General features: G+C 45.0%; 1 protein-coding gene across 1 annotated transcript in view; it reads right to left on the bottom strand.

Annotated features, from left to right (window-relative positions):
• Positions 1 to 18,864, bottom strand: part of LOC124652376 (cinnamoyl-CoA reductase 1-like) — a 38,952-nt gene extending 20,088 nt beyond the window's left edge. Inside the window, exons 1-2 of the mRNA XM_047191395.1 lie at positions 18,646 to 18,864; positions 18,297 to 18,466 (exon numbers count right to left, since the gene is read on the bottom strand). Of these exons, the coding sequence (XP_047047351.1) occupies positions 18,297 to 18,466; positions 18,646 to 18,781 (306 nt within the window). The 5' untranslated portion in view covers positions 18,782 to 18,864. The remainder of the gene's footprint in view (positions 1 to 18,296; positions 18,467 to 18,645) is intronic.
• Between the last annotated feature and the right edge of the window lie 4,887 nt (positions 18,865 to 23,751).

The raw sequence follows: 23,751 nt of genomic DNA, 5'->3' as shown, positions 1-23,751 counted from the left end.
AATTCTTCATTGATAAGCGGGATTTCTTACATAAAGAGCTGAATTGCTCTCAAAAGGAAATACGAGGGGATACATTGCCCCATCTACCACTACTGACCCTATGACAGAGGTCCTATCTACGGGCCGTCATTGCCCTCATCGTCATCCTCCGAGCTCTCATCGGCACTGCTGCCGATGGGCTCCTCGTCGCTACTCCCGTAGCCCTCCACGGGGGCTTCATCCCCGTCTTCGTCGTCACTGCTGTCGTCGTCCCACCACATGCGGAGGCGCTTCGCCGGCGGGTAGCCCTCGAGGGAGTCGTCGTCGTCGTCGTCTTCTTCTCCCTCTTCTTCGGAGGTGGGGCAGCCGTCCCAGGAGAACCGGTCGTCCTCGCTTTTGGGCTCCGAGTTCCCCATCGGCAAGGAATTGGAGATCTTCGTCCCCGCTGGTCAAGGACTTGTCGTCCTCGGACCAAATGGAGGAGGCATGGCTCTCCTCGTCCCGGTCTTCCGGGGCACGAATTTCGGCGGCGTCTCGCGGGAGGAGTTGGACCCGTAGGAAAACTCGGAGGAAGAGGAAGAAGACATGGCGGCACCGAGGGTTTTGGTGCCGATGCGAGAAGGACGAAGGGGACGCAAATTGTTTAGAACGGTTAAATAAAGGGGATATGGGAGAGATTCAATGCCACGGCGAGTTTCCGAGGAGGTGTTGCCCAACAGGGAAAATTTTACGGCCACGTGGAGAAGTGGAAGGGGCAAGGCATCATGATGCGGATTCTGCGGCAGCTTCTCGCTCTGCCATGACATGACCCGACGAAAGAAAGCGTAATGATTTTGGAAATGTCATTTCCAAAACCAGGGGGGCATGTGTTGTCACCAGAATTTGACCAAGTCAGAGGTGGGCCGCGATCAAGATGGTTTGAAGAAATATATATATAGAAGGAGTGCGTGGATCGGCCTTTTATACCAAGTTGGGCTTAATTGCCCGGATGTCTGTAATATATTAGATCGCATCTTAGTTTAGAGATAGAATCTTACTCGTGCACGGTTTAGTGCATGCCCACATTAGAAAGTCCCCTGGACTATAAATATGTACCTAGGGTTTATGGAATAAACAACAACTCACGTTCAACCCCAAAAACAAACCAATCTCGGCGCATCGCCAACTCCTTCGTCTCGAGGGTTTCTATCGGGTAAGCGACATGCTGCCTAGATCGCATCTTGCGATCTAGGCAGCACAAGCCCCACGTTGTTCATGCGTTGCTCGTACTCGAAGCGCTTTTGATGGCGAGCAACGTAGTTATCATTAGATGTGTTAGGGTTAGCATTGTTCTTCGTTTAAGCATGCTTACGTAGTGCAACCCTTGCATATCTAGCCGTCCTCACGCCTATCTCGGGTGTGGGGGCGGCACCCGCTTGATCATTATTTAGTAGATCTGATCCGTTACGATTGCTCCTTGTTCTACAGGGATTAGTTTAATATCCGCAATAGTTTGGCCTTACAAAGGGGGGAGGATCCTGTGGCACGTAGGGTGGCGTTCGCAAGTCCTAAACGGGATGTTCCTAGGATCAACTTCATGTTGGTTTTTTGGCCTTGTTTAGGATCGGCTTACGAGCACCGTGCGTGGCCATCCGGCCCAACCTCGGAGTAGGATGATCCGATTATGTGGTGAAAACCCTAAATCGTCGTAGATCTCATTAGCTTCATCTTGATCAAGCGGGACCACCAAGTATTCGTACACCCCGTACGGATCATGGGTGGATCGGCTCTTTGAGCCGATTCACGAGATAACTCGAGAGCCGATCGAGGCTCGTATTTAACGTTTACATGTATGCCACTGCAGAAACTAAGCGAGGCAATATCATCACCTTCCCGACCAGGTATAGGTCGGGTGGCACGCCCTTGCACTTCGCAACGCCGCGTGTGACCAGAAGAGCATTGCGGGCCGTCGCTCGGAGGGGTCTCAGCCAGCCGCAGCTCTAGGCTCCCCCCGGCTCTACAGTGTTGACAAGGCCGCTGCCCGCCGGTGGGTTTTGGCAGTCAACACATTCATAGGCATTTCATTGCGTCTGGAGATATTACCAACCCTTTGGCATTCATCGCAAGATAAAATAAACTTTCTCGCATCCTTGAAGAGAGTTGGCCAATAAAAACCTGATTGTAGAACTTTTTGCGCGGTTCTATCTCCGGCGTGATGTCCTCCATAAGCACTGCCATGACATTTACTCAATATCTCTTGTTGTTCATATTCGGGAACACATCTTCGCATAATACCATCCACTCCTTCTTTATATAAGTGTGGGTCATCCCAAAATAATGCCTCAAGTCATAAAAGAATTTCCTCCTTTGCTGAGCTGAAAAGGTCGGAGGCAAGTACTTGGAAACAATAAAGTTAGCATAATCAGCATACCAAGGACTGTCCCGCGAGCTCACCTTTATCACAGCCAATTGTTCATTTGGAAAGCTATCATTGACAAGAACATGATCATAAGAAATATTTTCCAATCTAGACAAATTATCGACAACAGGATTATCAGCACCTTTCCTATCTACAATATGTAAATCAAATTCTTGCAAAAGAAGTACCCATCTAATAAGCCTCGGCTTAGCATCTTTGTTTGTCATTAGGTATCTAATTGCAGCATGATCAGTATGAATAGTAACTTTTGAATCAACAATATAAGATCTAAATTTATCACAAGCAAAGACTACAGCTAATAATTCCTTTTCAGTTGTAGCATAATTTCTTTGAGCAGCGTCAAGAGTTTTACTAGCATAATGAATAACATTCAGTTTTTTATCTACTCGCTGTCCAAGAACAGCGCCTACAAGCAAAATCACTAGCATCACACATAATTTCAAATGGTAAATTCCAATCGGGAGGTTCAACTATAGGAGCGATTGTTAAGGCTTTCTTAAGAGTTTCAAAAGCTTCCTTACAATCATCATCAAAAACAAATGGTACATCTTTTTGAAGAAGATTAGTAAGAGGCTTTGAAATCTTGGAGAAATCTTTAATAAACCTCCTATAAAACCCAACATGACCAAGAACACTACGAATACCTTTAACATCCCTCGGATAGGGCATCTTCTCAATTGCTTCAACTTTAGCTCTATCAACTTCAATACCTCTCTCGAAATTTTATGTCCCAATACAATTCCTTCATTAACCATAAAGTGGCATTTCTCCCAATTAAGAACAAGGTTAGTTTCTTCATCTCTGCAAAACTTTATCAAGGTTTCGCAAGCAACTATCAAAAGAATTCCCATAAACAGAAAAATCATCCATGAATACCTCTACAATACTTTCACAAAAACCATGAAAAATAGCAGACATACATCTTTGAAAAGTAGCAGGAGCATTACATAAACCAAAAGGCATACGTCTATAAGCATAGGTTCCATAGGGACAAGTAAAGGTGGTTTTCTCTTGATCTTTAGCTTTAACAGCAATTTGTGAAAATCCGGAATAACCATCAAGAAAGCAAAAATGAGTATTTTTAGACAATCTTTCTAGCATTTGATCAATAAATGGTAAAGGGTAATGATCTTTCTTAGTAACTTTATTAACTTTTCGAAAATCAATGCACATTCTATACCCTACAACCACTCTTTGAGGAATGAGCTCATCATTATCATTAGGCACAACAGTCATACCTCCTTTCTTGGGAACGCAGTGCACAGGACTAACCCATCTACTATCAGCAATAGGATATATAATACCAGCTTCAAGAAGTCTTAATACCTCATTCCTTACCACTTCCTTCATCTTCGGGATTAGACGACGCTGAGGTTCAACAACGAGCTTTGCATCATCTTCCATATTAATAGCATGTTGGCAAATAGAAGGAGAAATCCCTTTCAAATCATCAAGAGTATAGCCAATAGCGCCTCGATGCTTCTTCAATATTTCCAATAATCTTTCTTCTTCAAACTCTGTAAGCTTAGAACTAATAATAACAGGATATATTTTCTTATCATCAATATGAGCATATTTAAGATTATCAGGTAAAGGCTTTAAATCAAAAACAGGATCTTCCTTTGGTGGCGGTGTTGTACCCAAATCTTCCACCAGGTAAATCATGCTTGAGAATAGGTTGGCGAAGAAAAATCTCCTCAAGTTCATCTCTTTCTTTCCTAAAAATTTCACTCTCGCTATCCTCCAAATGTTGCTTTGCAAAGGATTGTTAGGAACAAGAACAATAGATGCACACTTGCTCCATTTTAAAATCATTACTAGGCAAATCAGCTTTATAAGGAGTTTTAGTAAATTTAGAGAAGTTAAACTCATAAGATTCACCAGCAAATTTAGTCAAAATTTTCTCTTTCTTGCAATCTATAATAGCTCCACAAGTATTTAGAAAAGGTCTACCAAAAATGATAGGACAATAATCACTAGCAGCAGAACCAAGTACCAAAAAGTCAGCAGGATATTTAATCTTACCGCATAAAACTTCCACATCTCGGACAATACCAATTGGTGAAATAGTTTCTCTATTAGCCAGCTGAATAACCACATCAATATCTTCAAGTTCACAAGAATCAATTTCGTGCATAATCTCCGTGTAAAGCTCATACGGAATAGCACTAACACTTGCACCAATATCACATAATCCATAATAGCAATGATCACCAATTTTAACGAGATAGCATAGGAACACTAGCTTGTTTGGGTTTATTAGGATGTGAAACAATATTAGAAGCATCTTCACGGAAAATAATATGACCATCCTCAACATTTTCGAGTCACAAGATCTTTAACTATTGCAACGACGAGTTCAATTTTTATTTGTTCTTCGAGTTCTCTAGGTTTCTTTTCACTTTTATGAACCGCACTATTTATAACAGAGTACTCCTTCATTTTAGCAGGAAAAGGAGTTTTTTCAATATAAGCTTCAGGAATAACACGATTAGCAGTTTCAATTACAACACATTTATTAATAGATGAATCAATTTTATCTTTATATGGTTCATGATACTTATCAAAATTCTTCTTAGGCAATTCATAATGAGAGGCAAAAGCTTTATAGAGATTTACAGCAACTTGGGAATCAAGACCATATGTAGCACTCATATTACGAAATAAATCAGTATCCATAAAAGCTTCAATGCATTTAGAATCATAAATTATACCTGATTCTCTATCCTTGTCGTTCTCCCAACCTTCAGTATTTTCTTGGATTCGATCAAGAAGGTCCCTTTTAAACTCTTCTTTGTTGCGTGTAAATGATCCAGAACAAGAAGTATCCAGCAAGGTCTTGTCTTGAAAAGAAAGTCTTGCATAGAAATTATCAATAATAACATTACCGGGAAGCTCATGAATGGGGCATTTGAGCATTAAAGACTTCAATCTCCCCCAAGCTTGGGCAATACTTTCTCCATCATGAGGCCAAAAATTATATATGCGATTCCGATCCTTATGAATTTCACTTGGAGGATAGAACTTAGAATAAAACCGGGGCACAATATCATTCCATTCAAGAGAATCCCCATTATCCGAGTAATTTATACCAATGCGCCGCCTTACCGGACAGCGATAAAGAGAATAATTTCTTCCTCACTTCATCCATAGCATACCTGCACATTTGAATAACCCGCATAATTCATGCAAAAACAGTAAATGATCACCGGGGTGGACAGTTCCATCCCCTTCATAGCGGTTATCCATAACACGTTCAATAATTTTCATAGGTATTTTATATGGTATCACTTCCTCACCTGGCGCCTCATCTACTACCGTTGCAGTAGTAGTAGATTTCCCAAATAGAAATTGAAGAGAAGATCTCTCCATAATGACTTATGGTAGCAGGCAGAAATAAAATCAGCACAACGAGTAAGGTTTTCCTTACCAATTCCACTTACCAATAGCGCTTCACTCCCCGGCAACGGCGCCGAGAAAATAGTCTTGATGACCCACAAGTATAGGGGGTATATCGTAGTATCTTCGATAAGTAAGAATGTCGATCCCAACGAGGAGCGAGAAGGTGTTGACAAGCAGTTTCGATGAAGGATTCACTGTAAATGCTCACATACAAGTATTCAGGGGGTTTTGATGTAACAGTTGAATAAAGTACGAGTATGTAAAGTGCGAGAATAACAATTGCAGCGAGTGGCCCAATCCTTTTTAGCACAAAGGACAAGCCGGTTTATTTACTTATAATGACCAAACGTTCTCGAGGACACATGGGATTTTAGTCTAGTGCTTTCGCTACATACGGCTAAATAATCTTCATTGTTATGATAAGTGTTGTGTGGGTGAACCTATGCTAATGTACCGCCCTTCCTAGGACTAAATACATACTTGTGATTATACCCCTTGCAAGCATCCGCAACTACAAGAAAGTAATTAAGAATAAATCTAACCACAGCCTTAAACTCGGAGATCCTGCGATCCCTCCTGCATCGATATACCAACGGGGGTTTAGGTTTCTGTCACTCCGGCAACCCCGCAATTAGCAAACGAATACAAGATGCATTCCCCTAGGCCCATAAATGGTGAAGTGTCATGTAGTCGACGTTCACATGACACCACTAGAAGAATAACACCACAACTTAAATATCACACCAGTGAATATTACTCAACCATAGTTCACTACTAACATTTAGACTTCACCCATGTCCTAAAGAACTAAACGAACTACTCACGAGACATCATATGGAACATGATCAGAGGTGATATGATGATGAATAACAATCTGAACATAAACTTGGTTCAATGGTTTCACTCAATAGCATCAACAACAAGTATAGATCGATACCGGGAGAGTTTCCCCTATCAAACAATCAAGATCAAACCCAAATTGCTACGGCGGTGACGGTGTCCAGCGGTGATGATGGCGGTGATGATGGTGGAGATGATGATGATGGTGATGGTGATGATGTCCAGCTCGATGTCGGTGACGATGGCGTCGATTTCCCCCTCCCGGAGGGAATTTCCCCGGCGGATTCCTGCCCGCCGGAGAGCTATTTTCTCTCTGGTGTTCTCCGCCCCGCAGAGGCGGCTGTAACTCTTCGTGAGGTACCCCTCTCGGCTTAGGTCTTCGGGACGAAGGGTTTGGCGAAGAAAAGGAGGCGAAAGGGGTCGTGGGCCCCTCACACCACATGGCGGCGCGGCCGGGGCCTGGGCCGCGCCGCCCTAGGGTGTGGGCCCACCCGGCTCCTCCTCGGCTCCTCCTTCCGGCTTCCTTCGTCATCTTGAAAAATAGGATTTTTGGTATAATTTCCTTCCACAGTTGATCTTCCGAAATATTGCGTTCGACGGTGCTTTTTCCAGCGAGAATCTCGGCTCCGGTGTTCGATCCTCCAATAATGATGAAACATGCAAAATAGATGAAATAACATAAGTATTGTGTCCCAATATGAAATATATCAATGAATAACAGCAAATTATGATATAAAATAGTGATGCAAATTGGACGTATCAGCGCTCAGTGGTGTATCTCCGGATCATCTCACAGACATAGTATCCACATAGATTGGTCCCCGGTGGCTGAATATCGCTACCATTCTTAGCCTTTGACCGCAAGAAATGTAGCTCTTTTTTGAATTCACCGACCTTTGTATCTGAGAACCGTCTCCAAACCCTACGAGGCAAACAAAAATTAAATGAACAAGAGAGTTATTAGTTAATTACTTGAAGCTTAATTAGGAAATGAACGAAATAGGCCGATCGATATAGAGCGCAAATGAATGAAAACAATTACTTTTGAAGCATTTTTCTCATGTCGGCCCAAGTCGCCGCATCCATATTCGAGAGAGTCGTGGATGAGACATTCTGATTTTTCAATTTTAATTACTAGCGAGAATCCGGTGGAACCTGCGGACAAAATACATGCACGATACGTCATGCATAACTCATCGATTAGCCGGCCACATACCATGCATGGAGTAAACAAAAGAGAATGTGCTCAAGACATAAACACTCACCCAAAATGGTAAGGAAATAGAATATCACTTTTGAGTTGCTGCTTTGTAAGAAACCACCACAGATCTGCCTCCACGTCGGTGGGGTGATGCTGTAACGTATATCCATTAACGATGTGTGGGTCAATGAACCCAACATCATGGATGTTCCTTACTCTGCATTCCTTAATCTTCAATCTGCATATATAATAGCGGACACAACAATATAGTTAGGACATATATATTGTGCGGGCAATATGAACGAGATGGGGTAGAAATAAATCACTTACGAACGTAGCAAGCGATGATAGATTTGTCGAGCTCGCGCAGATTGAAAAGCTGGAACAAATTCACTCGGATGAATTTGTACAGAGTACTTGTTTGAAGTGATGCTCATATCCAACTTCCGCAAAAATATATTCTTTGGCGTTTTTATTTTTTATGTAACCCTTGTACCATTTCAGCAGACCTCTCATTTGTGGAGGTAGATCCTCTTCTTGCGCAGGCTCGACGAGAGGCCCATTCTTCACATATGTAAGTACTACCTCCTGCACTGGCGCCTCATCAAGGCCTAACAGTTCACGAAGAGTAATACCTAAGTTGGCCGCTTGTTCTACGGCACTCGTTACACTCAATCCCTGTGTCTGCCGCAGCTTCTATGATTTCGGGGGCATCCGGACCGGCGGCTGTCACTATAAGCGGGGCAATCGATTGTTTACTTTGTTCCCCGAGCTGGGCAACAACTCGTTTCCCGCTTTGTGCACTTTGTAATTCCGCTTTATCGGCCTCCTCCCGCTCTCTCTTCTCCTTGAATATGCGTGCCTGATTCTTTAGTTCACGTGCATAGTCGTCAGGCAGATTCTTTGCGGCTTGGGACGGTGTGTTCAAAAATGACTTAGCCCACTTCTTTTGCTCATCAGAAAATATTGGCTTGGGCTCGGGCTCTGTTTTCTTCTTGCAGCTCGCCTTCCATTTCTCTAAATCAGCAGCCGCGACCGCCTCGACTTCCTCGTCAGTACGTTCCCAAGGCCTCGTGGGGAGAGGCTTCAGTGATACCTCAGGTACCTTTGTTTTCTTAGGTACGTAAGGGTCCGGGTTAATAATCCAGGACTGCTGCTTCTGCTTCTTCGCCGGAGGTGGATTGGGGGGCGGCGTCTGCTTACCCGCCGGGGCGGACTAGGGGCGGCGGCTTCTTACCCGCCGGAGGTGAATTGGGGGCGGCGTCGGCCCTCGTGAAGGAGGTGTAGGTGAAGCACCACCACCACCACCGCCACCGCCGCCACCACCACCACCGTAGGGGGTGGACTTGTTGGCGCCTCGCCCGGAAACTTGATAAACTTCTTCACGCCATAGAATGAGCTGGCGCTTGACATCTCCAAGTCTTGTCGCCCCTTCGGGTGTAGCAATGTCAATGTCCGGGTCCTCAAACCCTTGGACTATGTCCTCCACCGTGACACGAGCATAGCCATCTTGAATGGGGTTGTTGTGGTGGAGTGCTCCGAGTGGTAAAGCACCGCCGATGGCTACCTTCATGGACATGTTCCCGATAGGATAATACGGATGACATGCTTTCATCTCCTTTATATTGTCCACGGGGTAGCGAGGAGGCTCCGGTGCAGTAATTTCGACCACCGAGGCTCCGGTGCAGCAATTTCGATCGTCGGTGCACCGGCCGATGGGGCCTCCGTGGAAGCCACGCTGCTTCTCCGCTGCTGGCCGCTTCCGAGATCCAATGGATGATCTTCATGCTGCGCCCGAGCTGCATCTCTTTCGGCTACTAGTACACTCACGGTTTTCTTCATGACATCCATTTCCGATGCCAACCGCGCCACAACATCTGCTTCCCGATCCATCTTTCTCTTACAGCTTCTGTAACCGTACGGGTCATCGTTATGGGGGAACCCTATTTTCCACAGAATGGGCCCCATGCCTCGTACACGTCCTCCGTGTTCAGGATTCCCGAGGGCTTTTGTCAGGGCGTCATTCTCTCTGTTGAACTTGATCCTCCCCTCTTGAGCATCCCTCATTGCCTCAATAAGCTTTTGGGTGGGTGTAATTATTTTGCCCTGGTAAACACACTCCCCTGTCTCCGGGTTCAGCGATCCCCCATGCCCGTACCACCAGCTTTTGGCCATTGGGTCCCATCCCTCCGTGCACTGGACGGATTCCTCGCGCCCTCGGCTCGTTCTCCATCTTCTCCCACCTAGGCTGCCAAAAGCGATACCCTCCCGGCCCCATTTTATGATTGTACTCCTTCTTGGCCGCATTATCCTTATTTTTTTCGATATTTCAAGGAACTGCTCCGATTTCTTTTGCTTCACAAATTCCGGCCAATCATGTTGCGGTTTCTCATATTGTCCTTTGAAATCCGGAGTCTTGCCCGGCTTGACAAAGTCATGGGCTAGATTTTGCTTGTATTTCCGGAATGCGTTGGCCATCTTAGAAAAGAGCGAACTGTTTGACTAGCTTGCACCTCTCCTTGTTTTCCGCAATCTTGTTACCCTCCTCATCGTATTTGCGGTATTCCGGAGGTAGAACGAAATGTTCCTTAAGCTTTTTGAAGCAATCTTTTTTTGTTCTCTTATCGACAAAAGTGAAACCAACACGTGCCTTGTTTGGCTCATTCCACTCCTGGACGGTGATCGAGACGTTGTCTCTAACAACGGCTCCGCATTGGCCGACAAACTTGGTGGCGTTCTTGCTCGGGCTCCGGCGGCTCGCCGGTTGCTTCCTCGACAACATCGATGGTGCATGTTTCTCCCGCTTTCATCGTCTTGGTTGCGCCACGCTTTGACGACGACGTACTCGATTGTTTCGACGATCCGGCCGAGGGCTAAAATAAGAAAGAGAGGCGCGCGCGTTAGTACACACATATTTATTCAAATCAGTGAGTTTGTATCACCAGAGGCTCAATGTATATATATATAACTCGGCGCCGGAGGTGGTTGCTACTTCCAATTGAAGATCGTCGTTTATCGACGTTTCTTCGGCACCATCTTGCTGACCATGCCCTTCATCTTCACCCTCAAAGTTCAGATAAGAAGAGATATCATCTTCTTCTTGTCCGGTCGGCACATATAGAACATCGCCTTTTATGATGCCGAAGATATGTTCTTCGAGCGTCCGAATCATAGTTGTCCATAATCGGGTCAGCTCTATCGTCCGCCATATGTCGATCCCGAAAACATGTAGTAAAAACAAATTAATTGTGTATATGCCAGCATTATCACATCTCTTCCACATATAAAGAGAGAGGGCGACGAGGGAGGCGAGAGGGGGGACGCGTGTATTAGATGTGTATATGCGGTCGATCGACCTCGCCTCGCAGTGACCGCGTGACCGAGAGACCGGTGGCGGTGGCGGTGGCGGTGCCGGTCCTCTCTCTCGTAAAAAAACAAAAAAAAAACCCGCGCGTATACGGAGGGGGAGGCGAGGGCCTCGCAGCCCCCTCCGTATACACGCGGGGTCGGTGGCGAAAGGGCGGCGGTGGCGAAAGGGCAGTGGCGGTGCCGTGTGTTCTCCTGTCCCCATTACCCCATCCCTGTTTGTGCGTGGCTGTGCGGTGGTGGGATTGGCCGACTAGTCCGTCGTTAGCATATATATGCATGCTGCAACCCACCGGACTTCTTTCGTGTCATGGGATTGCCCGTCTCCTCTAACATGTACCAATTTACAAAACTTTACATATTGTGATGAAACAACAAGTTAATTCGTTTTTTGTTGGTTCATCAAACATGTTTATTTGGTTCACCCAATTTAGTTACATATTGTGATGAAACAACAAGTTACATATTGTGATGAAACAACAAGTTTATTTGGTTCACCCACTTTAGTCAAATTTTAGTTTTTTAGTCAAATTTTAGTTTACAATTTTAATTAACAACAAGTTAATTCGTTTAAGTCAATTTTTAGTTTTTTTACATAATATTTTTAAGTCAAATTTTAGTTTACAATTTTAATTAACAAAAACAAAAAAAACAAAAAAAAAAGAGAGAGAGATCGGGGCGCCGTGTGTACTGGCGCGCCCCGCCCTCTCTCTCCCGCGGCGGTGGGCGACGGCGGTTCGAGGCGGCCGGCGCACGCGCGCGGTGGCCGTGTACTGCGGCGGCGTGTGTGCGGCGGCGCGTGTGCGGCGGCGCGGAGATTGAGGCGGCCGGAGAGTTATTCGCGCGCGGCGCGGCGAGTCGACGACGTACGGGGGGCGCCGGGGGGCAGCGAGGTTGCTTCGAGGGCGGCGGCGGCTGCGGTCGTTGATGGCGGCGGGCGAGGGCGGCGACGTGCAGAGGGCGCGGGGGCAGCCTGACGGCGTCGGCGAGCAGGCGAGCGAGGGCGGCGACGTGCAGAGAAGCTCCACAGATCGACGGAGAAGACGAGACTGAACCGCCGTCCGCGGCGCGCGGTATTTATACCGTCGGGGCTTTAGTCGCGGTTGGGGTCACCAACCGCGACTAAAGGGTACCCTTTAGTCGCGGTTGGTGACCCCAACCGTGACTAAAGCCTTTTTTCGCCCCTTTTGCGGTTCCCGCGGAAAATGACCTTTAGTCGCGGTTGGCCTGGCCAACCGCGACTAAAGGCTTTTTTCGAAATTATTTCATTTCAAAAATGTTTAGAGTACATATAATATATCAAAAAATTCATAAAAATAAAACTAATTCAATTCAAAATGTTAAAAATACAAATTATATATCAAAAAATTAAGAAAAATAAAACTAATTCATTTCAAAAATGTTTAGAATACATATAATATATCAAAAAATTCATAAAAATAAAACTAATTCAATTCAAAATTTTAAAAATACAAATAATACATCAATAAATTCAGAAAAATAAAACTAATTCAATTCAAAATGTTAAAAATACAAATTATATATCAAAAAATTAAGAAAAATAAAACTAAATTATTTCAAAAATGTTTACAATACATATAATATATCAAAAAATTCATAAAAATAAAACTAATTCAATTCAAAATTTTAAAAATACAAATAATACATCAATAAATTCAGAAAAATAAAACTAATTCAATTCAAAATGTTAAAAATACAAATTATATATCAAAAAATTAAGAAAAATAAAACTAATTTTCATTTTAGAAATGTTTACAATACATATAATATATCAAAAAATTCAGAAAAATAAAACTAATTCAATTCAAAATTTTAAAAATACAAATAATACATCAATAAATTCAGAAAAATAAAACTAATTCAATTCAAAATGTTAAAAATACAAATTATATATCAAAAAATCAAAAAATAAAACTAATTCAATTCAAATTCTTAAAAATACAAATAATATATCAAAAAAATCAGAAAAATTCTTCCCGCCACTTTCTTCCCGCCTCTTTCTTCCCGCCACTTTCTTCCCGCCACTTTCTTTCCGCCTCTTTCTTCCCGCCACTTTCTTCCCGCCTCTTTCTTCCCGCCTCCTGTCTTCTCGCTCCTATTTTTCCCGCCATTTGTCACTACATATAGGTAGCCCGGCTTGGCCAGCATTATCACATCTCTACAATCTCTCATCACTCTCTCATGGCTTCCACCGCACCCACTCTAACCTACCAGCAGGTGGAGGAGCTTTGCGCCTCGAACTACCCTTGCCCACCGGCTACCGCGTCCCTGCCGGGCCGGAGCCTAAGCGCCGGCGGCGTGCCGGTCCCTCCCGTCCCTCGGGTACCGCGCGTCGGGCGGCCATCACGAACCACTACTACCTCGACCTCACGCCGGAGCAGCGGATGAATCCCCGCCGGCATCCCGATAACCAGCATACTTGGGACGCCTTCTTCATCAATCGGCGTGAGAGGGCGCTCGCCGTGTATGAGGAGGACGGTCCGCCTCCCGGAAACTTCCACGAGGCCGGTCGTCGGCTATGGTGGTACGGCCGGACTCCGCGAGCGTCATGGACTACATCACGGCCGGCGATATCCCCCGCCCGCGCTACCCTCAGTTCGAGCCACGAGCGCCGCCCGACGACAGCGACGACAGCAGCGACGACGACGCCGGCAACTTAGAAGGCGACGACTACCAATACAACGGCGGCGGCTATGAAGACTACGAGTATGCATATTATACGCCTAGGCAGGAGTATGACTAAATCACTCCAAATTTCATGTATGCAGGAGTATGACTTAGTCACTCCAAATTTCCTCGTATGCGGGAGTATGACTTAGTCACTCCAAATTTCATGTATGCGGGAGTATGACTTAGTCACTCCAAATTTCCCGTATGCGGGAGTATGACTTAGTCACTCCAAATTTCATGTATCATCGGTGCTATCTCGAGTCAATTGAATCATTCGAAAATGGACACCAAACACATCACGGGTAATATAATTCACATGATCCATTCAACAAAGTTTGGTATAATAAATTATTACACATCATTTCTTTCCTTGTGTCCCTGCTTGCTTACGATTGTGCCGTATCCATGGAGCATCCTCATCATTTAACTTAATGCTTGGGTCGGTGTTCACTTTGAAGGGCAGAATTTCAGCAAACATATTATAATCTTCCGACATGTCCGTCTTGTCCTCCACTCCCACGATGTTTCTTTTCCCCGAAAGAACAATGTGGCGCTTTGGATCATCGCATGATGTACCGATCGTTTTCTTATCTTTCCGTTTCCTCGGTTTGCTACTCATGTCCTTCACATAGAAAACCCGAGCGACATCTTTCGCTAGGACGAATGGTTCGTCAAGGTAACCAAGATTGTTGAAATCCACCATTGTCATTCCGTATTGCTGGTCCACCTTTACCCCACCTCCTGTTAGCTTGAACCATTTGCACCGGAACAAAGGGACCCTAAAGGAGGGTCCATAGTCAAGTTCCCATATCTCTTCTATGTAACCATAATATGTGACCTTTTGCCCATTCTCGGTTGCTGCATCAAAGCGGACACCACTGTTTTGGTTGGTGCTCTTTTTATCTTGGGCGATCGTGTAAAATGTATTCCCATTTATCTCGTACCCTTGGAAAGTCGTTATAGTCGAAGATGGTGTCTTGGCCAACATGTACAGCTGATCTACAACATGTTCGTCACTCATTAAATGTTTTCTCAACCAGCTGCCGAAAGTCTCCATGTGGGCCTTCCTAATCTAGGATTCAGGCTTCCCAGGGTTGTCCGAGCGTAAAATATTCTTGTGTTTCTCAAAGTACGGAGCCACCAAGCTGGAATTGGTCGAACCGTGTGGTGTGCTTCGGTCGGAGAATGGCCGTCCATACATATCGTTGATTTCCTTCCGATCGTGCCTTTTCCACTTAGTCTCCCCTCGTGCCGCGATCGAGGAAGACCAATCGGCTTAAGGTCGGGAACAAAGTCAACACAAAACTCAATTACCTCCTCATTTCCATAGCCCTTGGCGATGCTTCCTTCCGGCCTAGCACGGTTACGAACATATTTCTTTAATATTCCCATGAACCTCTCGAAGGGGAACATATTGTGTAGAAATACGGGACCGAGAATGGAAATCTCATCGACTAGGTGAACCAGGAGGTGCGTCATAATATTGAAGAAGGATGGCGGGAACACCAACTCGAAACCGACAAGACATTGGATCACATCGTTCGTAACCGTGGTAGAACTTCCGGATTGATTACCTTCCGAGAGATTGCATTGAGGAATGCACATAGCTTCACAATGGCTACTCGAACATTTTCCGGCGAGGAGCCCCCTCAAAGCAATCGGAAGCAATTGCGTCATAATCACGTGGCGGTCGTGAGACTTCGGGTTTTGGAACTTTTTCTCCGCCATGTTTATTATTCCCTTTATATTGGACGAGAATCCGGACGGGACCTTCATACTGCTCGGACATTCAAAAAAGATGACCTTCTCTTCTTTGGTCGGAGCGTAGGCCGGCACGACCTTGAAACCGTTCCGGATGCCGGTCATCGGGGTCTTTCAAACTTTGCTCGGTCCTGCCGTGCTTCCTTTGTATCATTTGACTTCCCATACACGCCCAAGAAGCTTAGGAGGTTCACGCAAATATTCTTCGTAACGTGCATCACGTCGATTGCGGAGCGGACTTCTAGGACTTTCCAATATTCTAGCTCCCGAATATAGATTTCTTCTTCCACATGGCTGCGTGCCCGTCGGCTCCCTTCGGAACCGATTGTCCGCCAGGACCCTTTCCAAAGATGACTTTCAAATCCTTGACCATATCAAATACCTCAGCACCGAGTGTGTTCCGCGAGCTTCGGCCGGTGATCTGCCTTGCCGTTGTAATGCTTGCCTTTCTTTCTTACTCGGATGACCTTTCGGAAGAAATCGACGATGCCCAAGGTACACGTTCTTCTTACAATTTGGCAAATGTACACTTTCAGTCTCATGTAAGCAGTGCGTGCATGCATTGTATCCCTTATTTGACAGTCCCGAAAGGTTACTAAGAGCAGGCCAATCGTTGATGGTTACGAAAAGCAACGCTCGTGGGTCAAATTCCTCTTCTTTGTGCTCATCCCACACACGGAAACCAGGTCTGCCCCACAGCTGTAAAAGTTCATCAACTAATGGCCTTAGGTACACATCGATGTCGTTGCCGGGTTGCTTCGGACCTTGGATGAGCACCGGCATCATAATGAACTTCCGCTTCATGCACAACCAAGGAGGAAGGTTGTAGATGCATAGAGTCACGGGCCGAGTGCTATGGCTGGAGCTCGCTCGCCAAAATGATTCATGCCATCCGTACTTAGACCAAATCTTATGTTCCTTGCGTCGGCTGCAAAATCTTTGAACTCTCTGTCGATCTTTCTCCATTGCGTTCCATCCGCGGGGTGTCTCAACTCCCCGTCCGACTTACGGTCCTCTTTGTGCCATCGCAACAACTTGGCATGCTCTTTGTTCCCGAACGGACGTTTCAACCGTGGTATTATAGGAGCATACCACATCACCTTGGCGGGAACCCTCTTCCCGGGTTTCCGGCCCTCAACATCGTCACCGGGCTCATCGCCTCGATCTTATAACGCAATGCGGTGCATACCGGGCATTCATTCAAATTCTCGTATTCACCGCGGTAGAGGATGCGATCGTTGATGCATGCATGTATCTTCGAACCTCTAAACCTAGAGGGCAGACAACCTTCTTTGCTTCGTACGTATCGGCGGGCAACTCGTTATTCTTTGGAAACATATTCTTCAACATTTTCAGCAAGTTTTCAAATGCCGAGTCAGCTACACCTGCTCGTGCCTTCCATTTCAGCAAATCCGAGTGTGCAGCCCAGCTTTTTCAGACCATCATCGCATCCGGGGTACAGCGCCTTCCCGTGATCCTCTAACATGCGATCCAAATTCTCCCTCTCCTTTTCAGTTTCGCAGCGTCTCCGTGCATCGGCAATGGTCCGACCAAGATCATCAACGGGATCATCACGTGCCTCTTCTTCACCTTCCCCTTCACCTTCCCCTTCACCTTCAAGCATCCTCCATGAAAGTATCACCGAAATGAGCAAGATAGCTTTCATCGATGAAATCATCCCCTTCTTCATCTTCTTCCATTATAACCCCTCTTTCTCCATGCTTGGTCCAACAATTATAGCTTGACATGAAACCGTGCCGAAGCAGGTGCATGTGAACATCTCTTGAGGAAGAGTAACCCTTCGATTCTTACGGTTAACACATGGACAGATAACAAAACCCCACTGCTTGTTCGCATTAGTCACTACGAGGAAATCTTTCAAACCCGTACCGAACTCGCCGGAGAGTCGGTTACCGTACATCCATTGCCGATTCATCTGCATTATTATAATATAAAATATATAATTAACCATCATGCATTTGTTAAACTAACTAGCTACAAACAATATAAATTAAACAATAAACTACACACACGCATATTTTATCAATGACACATCAAAGGTTCAAGTTGCTAACCGCGATCGAGGAGGAAAAAATAAATGAGAAAGCTCAAGTGTGGCTCCAACACTTCATATCATGTTTGTTTCATGCTCTTGGGGCATTTCATCAAACACCTTATGTGCATAAGAGGAACCAAAAGCAAACCTAACACTCACTTGTGAAGTTTGTGAAGAGAATGGCTCCAAATGGCTAAGTGTTGGCTGCTGGATGGGTATATATAGGGGAGGGGCTTTAGTCCCGGTTGGCCCGGCCAACCGCGACTAAAGGCCTTCGAGCACCTTAGTCGCGGTTGGCCTGGCCAACCGCGACTAAAGCCCCCCACGTGCACCAGCTGGCCACCGTGCGTCCTGGGCCCAGGCCTTTGGTCGCGATTCGCCACACGAACCGCGACTAAAGACCCCATTAGTCACGGTTCCTATAGCTTCGCGACTAATGGGGCTTCCCGGAAGCCTGTTTTTCTACCAGTGAAAGGAGCATTTGTTTTTGCTAAAAATAACGAAAACAAATTCGGTAAGTACTCAGTTCCTATTGTTTCCGCCCTTGTCTTCATCCCTACATGTATGATATAGTTGCTTACCTCTGGATCAGTTATCTTTTCCGAAGGAACAGGAGTGGCGACATGGAAAACTCCCTGGCATCCCGCTATGGCAGCTGCCATTGCATCATAGTCCAGGAGATCAGCCTTGAGAAGCTTGAGGTTGTCAGCAGCATTATCTAAGCGCCTGAGATAGGAAGTCTTGCTATCACCTGAAATCAGTGTGAATCGAAAGAAACATCTATGAAGGCCTTCTCGCACACCGTGTCTCACTCACACACCATCTAGTCTGTGGCAGTGTGTCTTCCATTTCACTAAACCTCAACACACAAACCCTCAACCTTGAGTTGCAGACTTGCAGCGCATATAGATAGGAGGGTACGGTACGTACCGAGGTCGCGGACGGTGCCATGGACGGTGTAGCCGCGGGAGAGGAGCAGCTTCACGAGCCACGACCCTATAAACCCGCCGGCGCCGGTGACACACACCGTCTTCCCGCTCTCCGCGTTTTTCTCGACATCCGTCATGGTCGCGCACTCGCTCTGCTCTAACAAGCTCCGCTCTTCTTCGTCTGTTCTTGCATGGCCTTAAGTAGAGGAAAAATAAGCACCTCTCCTCTCACTAAAAGAAGACGGGCAAACGAGCGGAGGCAATCATGCATACGGTCGATACAGCTCCCCTCACAGAAAACGGGAGTACAAGATGCAGGACCAGCGCCAGCGGTCCTAGCAAGATGCCATCGCTCACGATGTGTGGACACGCATGACCGGCCGGCAGACGCCTCCCTGGCTACTGTAGAATTTCGTGGGAGGAACAATGCCCTCGTTGGAGGGCTCGGTTACATGTTATTAGGGTGGAAAAAGCCTCCACCGTGGCCAATACAGATGGTGTACATATTCAATTGGTGTACTACACCATATTGGATACATACCAGATATATACCATATTACATGTCTAATACTCCCCTTAAGCTGAACCGGGGTGAGGGTGAAAAGAGCCTCCATCGTGGCCAATACAGATGGTGTACGTATCCAATTGGTGTACTACACCATACTAGCTAAATGCCCGCGCCTTGCTGCGTGTAACAAAATCATTGACAATAGACTTCTACAACGGTAATCATATGTGCCAAATGGTGTACCAACTGAAGTTGATGTTTAATCCAATAACATCTTCCAAATTCAGCGAGCAGGTTGTAGTAAAATTTAGTGGCTAGTAGTAACAGTAAAATTCAGTAAGTAGCCTCCTATCTGTATCACTAATTGTACTTTAGGTGTATTGACTCTGTACTTTTCTCACTCCTTTTGATTTTCCCTTGAAGTAGTTGTATGATTTGTATCTTCGTCATTTTGCCTGCCCGCGCATTGTTGTCTCGCGCCATCCCATCCACACTGACTTGGCCTCGCACGCCTTAGCTTCTGGACCACATCGCCTTCCACATGATTTCCCTTGCGCCTCACACTGATTTTGCTGCGCACGCCTTGGCTTGCCCACATTGTGCTTGCGCTTTCAAGTATGACCTTCTGTTCACCTACATGGCATCAGGGCGAGTAATGAACATCAAATTGTCGAAAATATTTAGCAGCACAAACATAATTTGAATTTGTTTATATATGTAGAAATACTTATTCTTTGCGTGGTGTAAATGTCCATGAAATAAAAAATAAATTTTGCTGCTAGGGACAGGGATGTATGTTCATGAAAATAGGTTGTGGTATAAGATGAGGTAAACATAAATGTCAGAATTCATTTACTACACCTGCTTACTTACTGTAGTAAATTATTAACTAACAAAACTATTTGCACATGATGAATAATTTTTAACTGCAAGTATGTGGTCAGGTATCAAGTACCAAGGTGTAAGAAACAAATTTGCAATTGTCTGCAATCAATTAGCATCCAGGTTATAACGGAAAGAACTACCGGTGTTGATCACCGTATATTCGCAAAAAAATGATTTGGAAATCTGCCAAACTCCCACCTGCTGCCCATGCCTGCGACCCCATGCCTCAGGAGAAAGAACAGGCTCCAGGCAGGGGATTCCAGGGCGGCGCTAGCAGGCTGAGCATCGGCCGCGTGGGGCAGGTCGGCGAGCTTCTCTCTGCCATGAAGTGGATCCCTCGCGCCGCCGTTTTCCTGATCTGCTGCGCCACGAGCCTGCACGGCGGCGCTGCGATTCCTCTCGAGGACGGGCGTGAGCGGGGCCGGCGGCCGGACGAGCCTGCACGGCGGCGCTGCGATTCCTCTCGAGGATGGGCGTGAGCGGGACCGGCGGCCGGAGTGGACTGTGGTGGAGACGGCGGCGACGGGGCTGGAGCTGGAGGAACAGCTCGCGTCGCGGGGTGCTAGATTTTTTCGCCTGCCTGTGCGTGAAGGAGATTGGACTACGGGTTGATTACACGATTAATGAGGGGCTATAATGCAAAATGGCTGACGACGTACGACGCACCGGTCGCATACGAATTTAATACTGTAGTAAAGATTGGATACATACCAAATATATAACATATTACATGTCTAATAGCTATAACTTCAGAGAGCGACGGCAATGGCCGCGTCAGCTGCTGCTGCTGCTGATGAAAACTGCGCCTTCAGACTTGAGCACGTTCGTGGTACCGGTAACAGTCTCACACATGCAGTTGCAATGCTATTTTTTCGATAAAGGTGATACGTTGCAAACGTATCTATAATTTTTGATGCTCCATGCTTGTTTTACACCAATTTCTCTATGTTTTATGTGCACTTTGCCTCATTTTATGACATTTATTGGACTAACCTATTAACAAGTGCCACAGTGCCAGTTTCTGTTTATTATGTCTGTTTATTGCAGAAAATGTCCAAAATTGAAAGTGCTCGGAAAATTCTGGAAAAATTACAGAAATTCTAATATACCAGAAGACTCCGGGAGCCAGAAGGAGAGCCGGAGGGGGGCTACAGGCTGCCCATACCAGGCCCAGGCGCGGCCAGCCCTAGCCCGCGCCTGGGGTTGGTATGGTGGCCTCGTGTGCCCCCTAGCGTCGTCTCTTCGCCTATAAGATCCCTCTGACCTAAAAACTCCGCGACAAACCACCCTCCGTCCACGAAAAGTTCCGTAACCGCCGTCATCGCCGAAACCAAGTTTCGGGGGACAGAAGTCTCTGTTCCGGCACCCTGCCGGGACGGGGAAGTGCCCCCAAAGCCATCGCCATCGACTCCACCGCCTCCACTTCGACTCCATGATGATTTGTGAGTAGTTCCCGCATGGACTATGGGTTCTTGGCTGTAGCTAGATGGTACTCTCTCTCTCATGTGCTTCAATACAATGATCTCATGAGCTGCCTTACATGATTGAGATCCATATGATGTAATCGGTGTTGTGTTTGTTGGATCCGATGGATTGATCATTATGTTCAGTATATCTTATAAGTTTGTGAAGCATTTGTTGCTGCAATATTGTTATGTTTAATGCTTGTCACTAGTGCACGAGTGGCATGATCTTAGATCTAGGCTCTATAATTGTTACTTAGTTATCTACAAATTGTATGCACATGTCTTTGTCCGGAACCCGAGGCCCCAAAGTGATCTCGAATTGGGATAACCGGAGGGGATGGCTTTGATATGAGGATCACATGTTTTCACCAAGTGTTAATGCTTTGCTCCGGTGCTCTATTAAAAGGAGTACCTTAATTACCAGTAATTTTCCTTGAGGCCACGCTGCAAATGGGCTGGTAGGACAAAAGATGTTATGCAAGTTTCTCATTGCGAGCACGTATGACTATATATGGAAAACATGCCTACGATATTACTAGACTGGATATTTTATCTTAATGCTAAATTCAATTCTTTCAATTGCCTAGCTGTAATTTGTTCACCCAACACTTGTTATCTGGAGAGTTACCACTAGTGTAGATCGCCGGGAACCCCGGTCCTTTATTTCATCATCATTGCTTTTCAATCAACTGCGCGCTGGGATATTTTTTTAGTGTCATTGCCTCTGTGTTACTGCTACTGTTGTGTTACTATTGCTCTCATATTACTGCTGCATCACATTTCCCTGTCAACACGCCATCAAAGTAGTACCAACTATTTTCTGGCGCTGTATCATATTACCACTGCTTTCACATCACCCTGTTGCTTGTGCTTTTCATGTGCAGCTGAATTGACAACTCCGCTGTCAAGGCTTATAAGTATTCTTTGGCTCCCCTTGTGTCGAATCAATAAATTTGGGTTTTACTTCCCTCGAAGACTGTTGCGATCCCCTATACTTGTGGGTCATCAAGACTATTCTGGAGCCTTTGCCGCGAGCATAGCTCTACTTATAAGTTCACCTGGGGAGTATACTCCACCTCTCTCTCTGTTTTTATTTTATTTTGTTTTGTTAAGTTTACGTTTGTTTACTTTACTTTTGTTTAGTTTTATTTTCCCTATATATCTGAAAATCCATAAAAATTTGAAAAGCCAAAAAACTAAAAACTGTTGTTATGGAAGGACCTACTTTATACTCTATGGAACTTGCAGAATTATTTATGAAGTATAGAGAATCATATAAGGGCAAAGTCATGGGGGGCACGTTAAAAAAGTTGGATACAATTGCTAAAATTTTGCTTAAACGTCATGATATAAATTGTTGCTCTAAACAGGATACTAAACATTTTAAATTCCAATGTGGCTTTAGTGAAGAAGTTTTAATTTCGAACTATCATTGGAATAACTATATTCATCTTGGATTCGAAGAAGTAGGACAATTTGTCTTATTTATGGGAGCCTCTGAAAAAGAATCCTTCATATCTAAAAATTATGAAACTTGTGTTGCTTGTCATGACCTTAAAGATTATGTCTCTTCTATCCTTGATTATTGCACAGAAAATTTCAGCAATAATTGTTATATCATTGATTATAAATAGAGACTCAATTATGCACAAGAATGTATTCAAAATTTGCAGGAACCCGTGGAAGAAGAAGTTGCTGAATCTGAAAGCTCATTAGATGAAAAAGAGGAGGAGAGTGATGAACAAAAGGAGGAAGAATGGATTAGCTACCCATGCCTACCTTCTAATGAGAGTAACTCTTTATCTCTTACATTATTTGATTGCCCTCCATGCTCACCAAAGGAGGACGAATGTTATGTTCATGAGGATTCTCTTGAAATATTCCCTGTGAGTAAAACTTGTGAAAATAATTATGCTACTATTATTTATGATAATCCATGCTATTTTAATAAATCTCATGATAATCCTTTATTTGTGCCTAATTTCGAAATGCATGGAACTAAAGAATTTTGCTTGGAGAGTGTTTATGATAAAGCTCTAGATGATGGTCCTATATTACTTGATGCTATAAATTATAATGCTACTGAAAATAGGATTGCTACTAGTAGTCCCATATCTCTTGAGAATGATTAATCATCTTGTTATAAAATTGCTAAAAGTGGGTTTGATTGTTTTAATCCTACTATTTTTGAGCTTGATAAAAATTATGCGTTTGAAGATCATGAAAAGCATGCTTTATGTGATAGTTA

The sequence above is a fragment of the Lolium rigidum genome, chromosome 5 (genome assembly GCF_022539505.1).
Source record: "Lolium rigidum isolate FL_2022 chromosome 5, APGP_CSIRO_Lrig_0.1, whole genome shotgun sequence".
In the NCBI taxonomy this organism is placed as follows: Eukaryota; Viridiplantae; Streptophyta; class Magnoliopsida; order Poales; family Poaceae; genus Lolium; species Lolium rigidum.
This window is presented reverse-complemented; position numbering and strand designations above follow the sequence as displayed.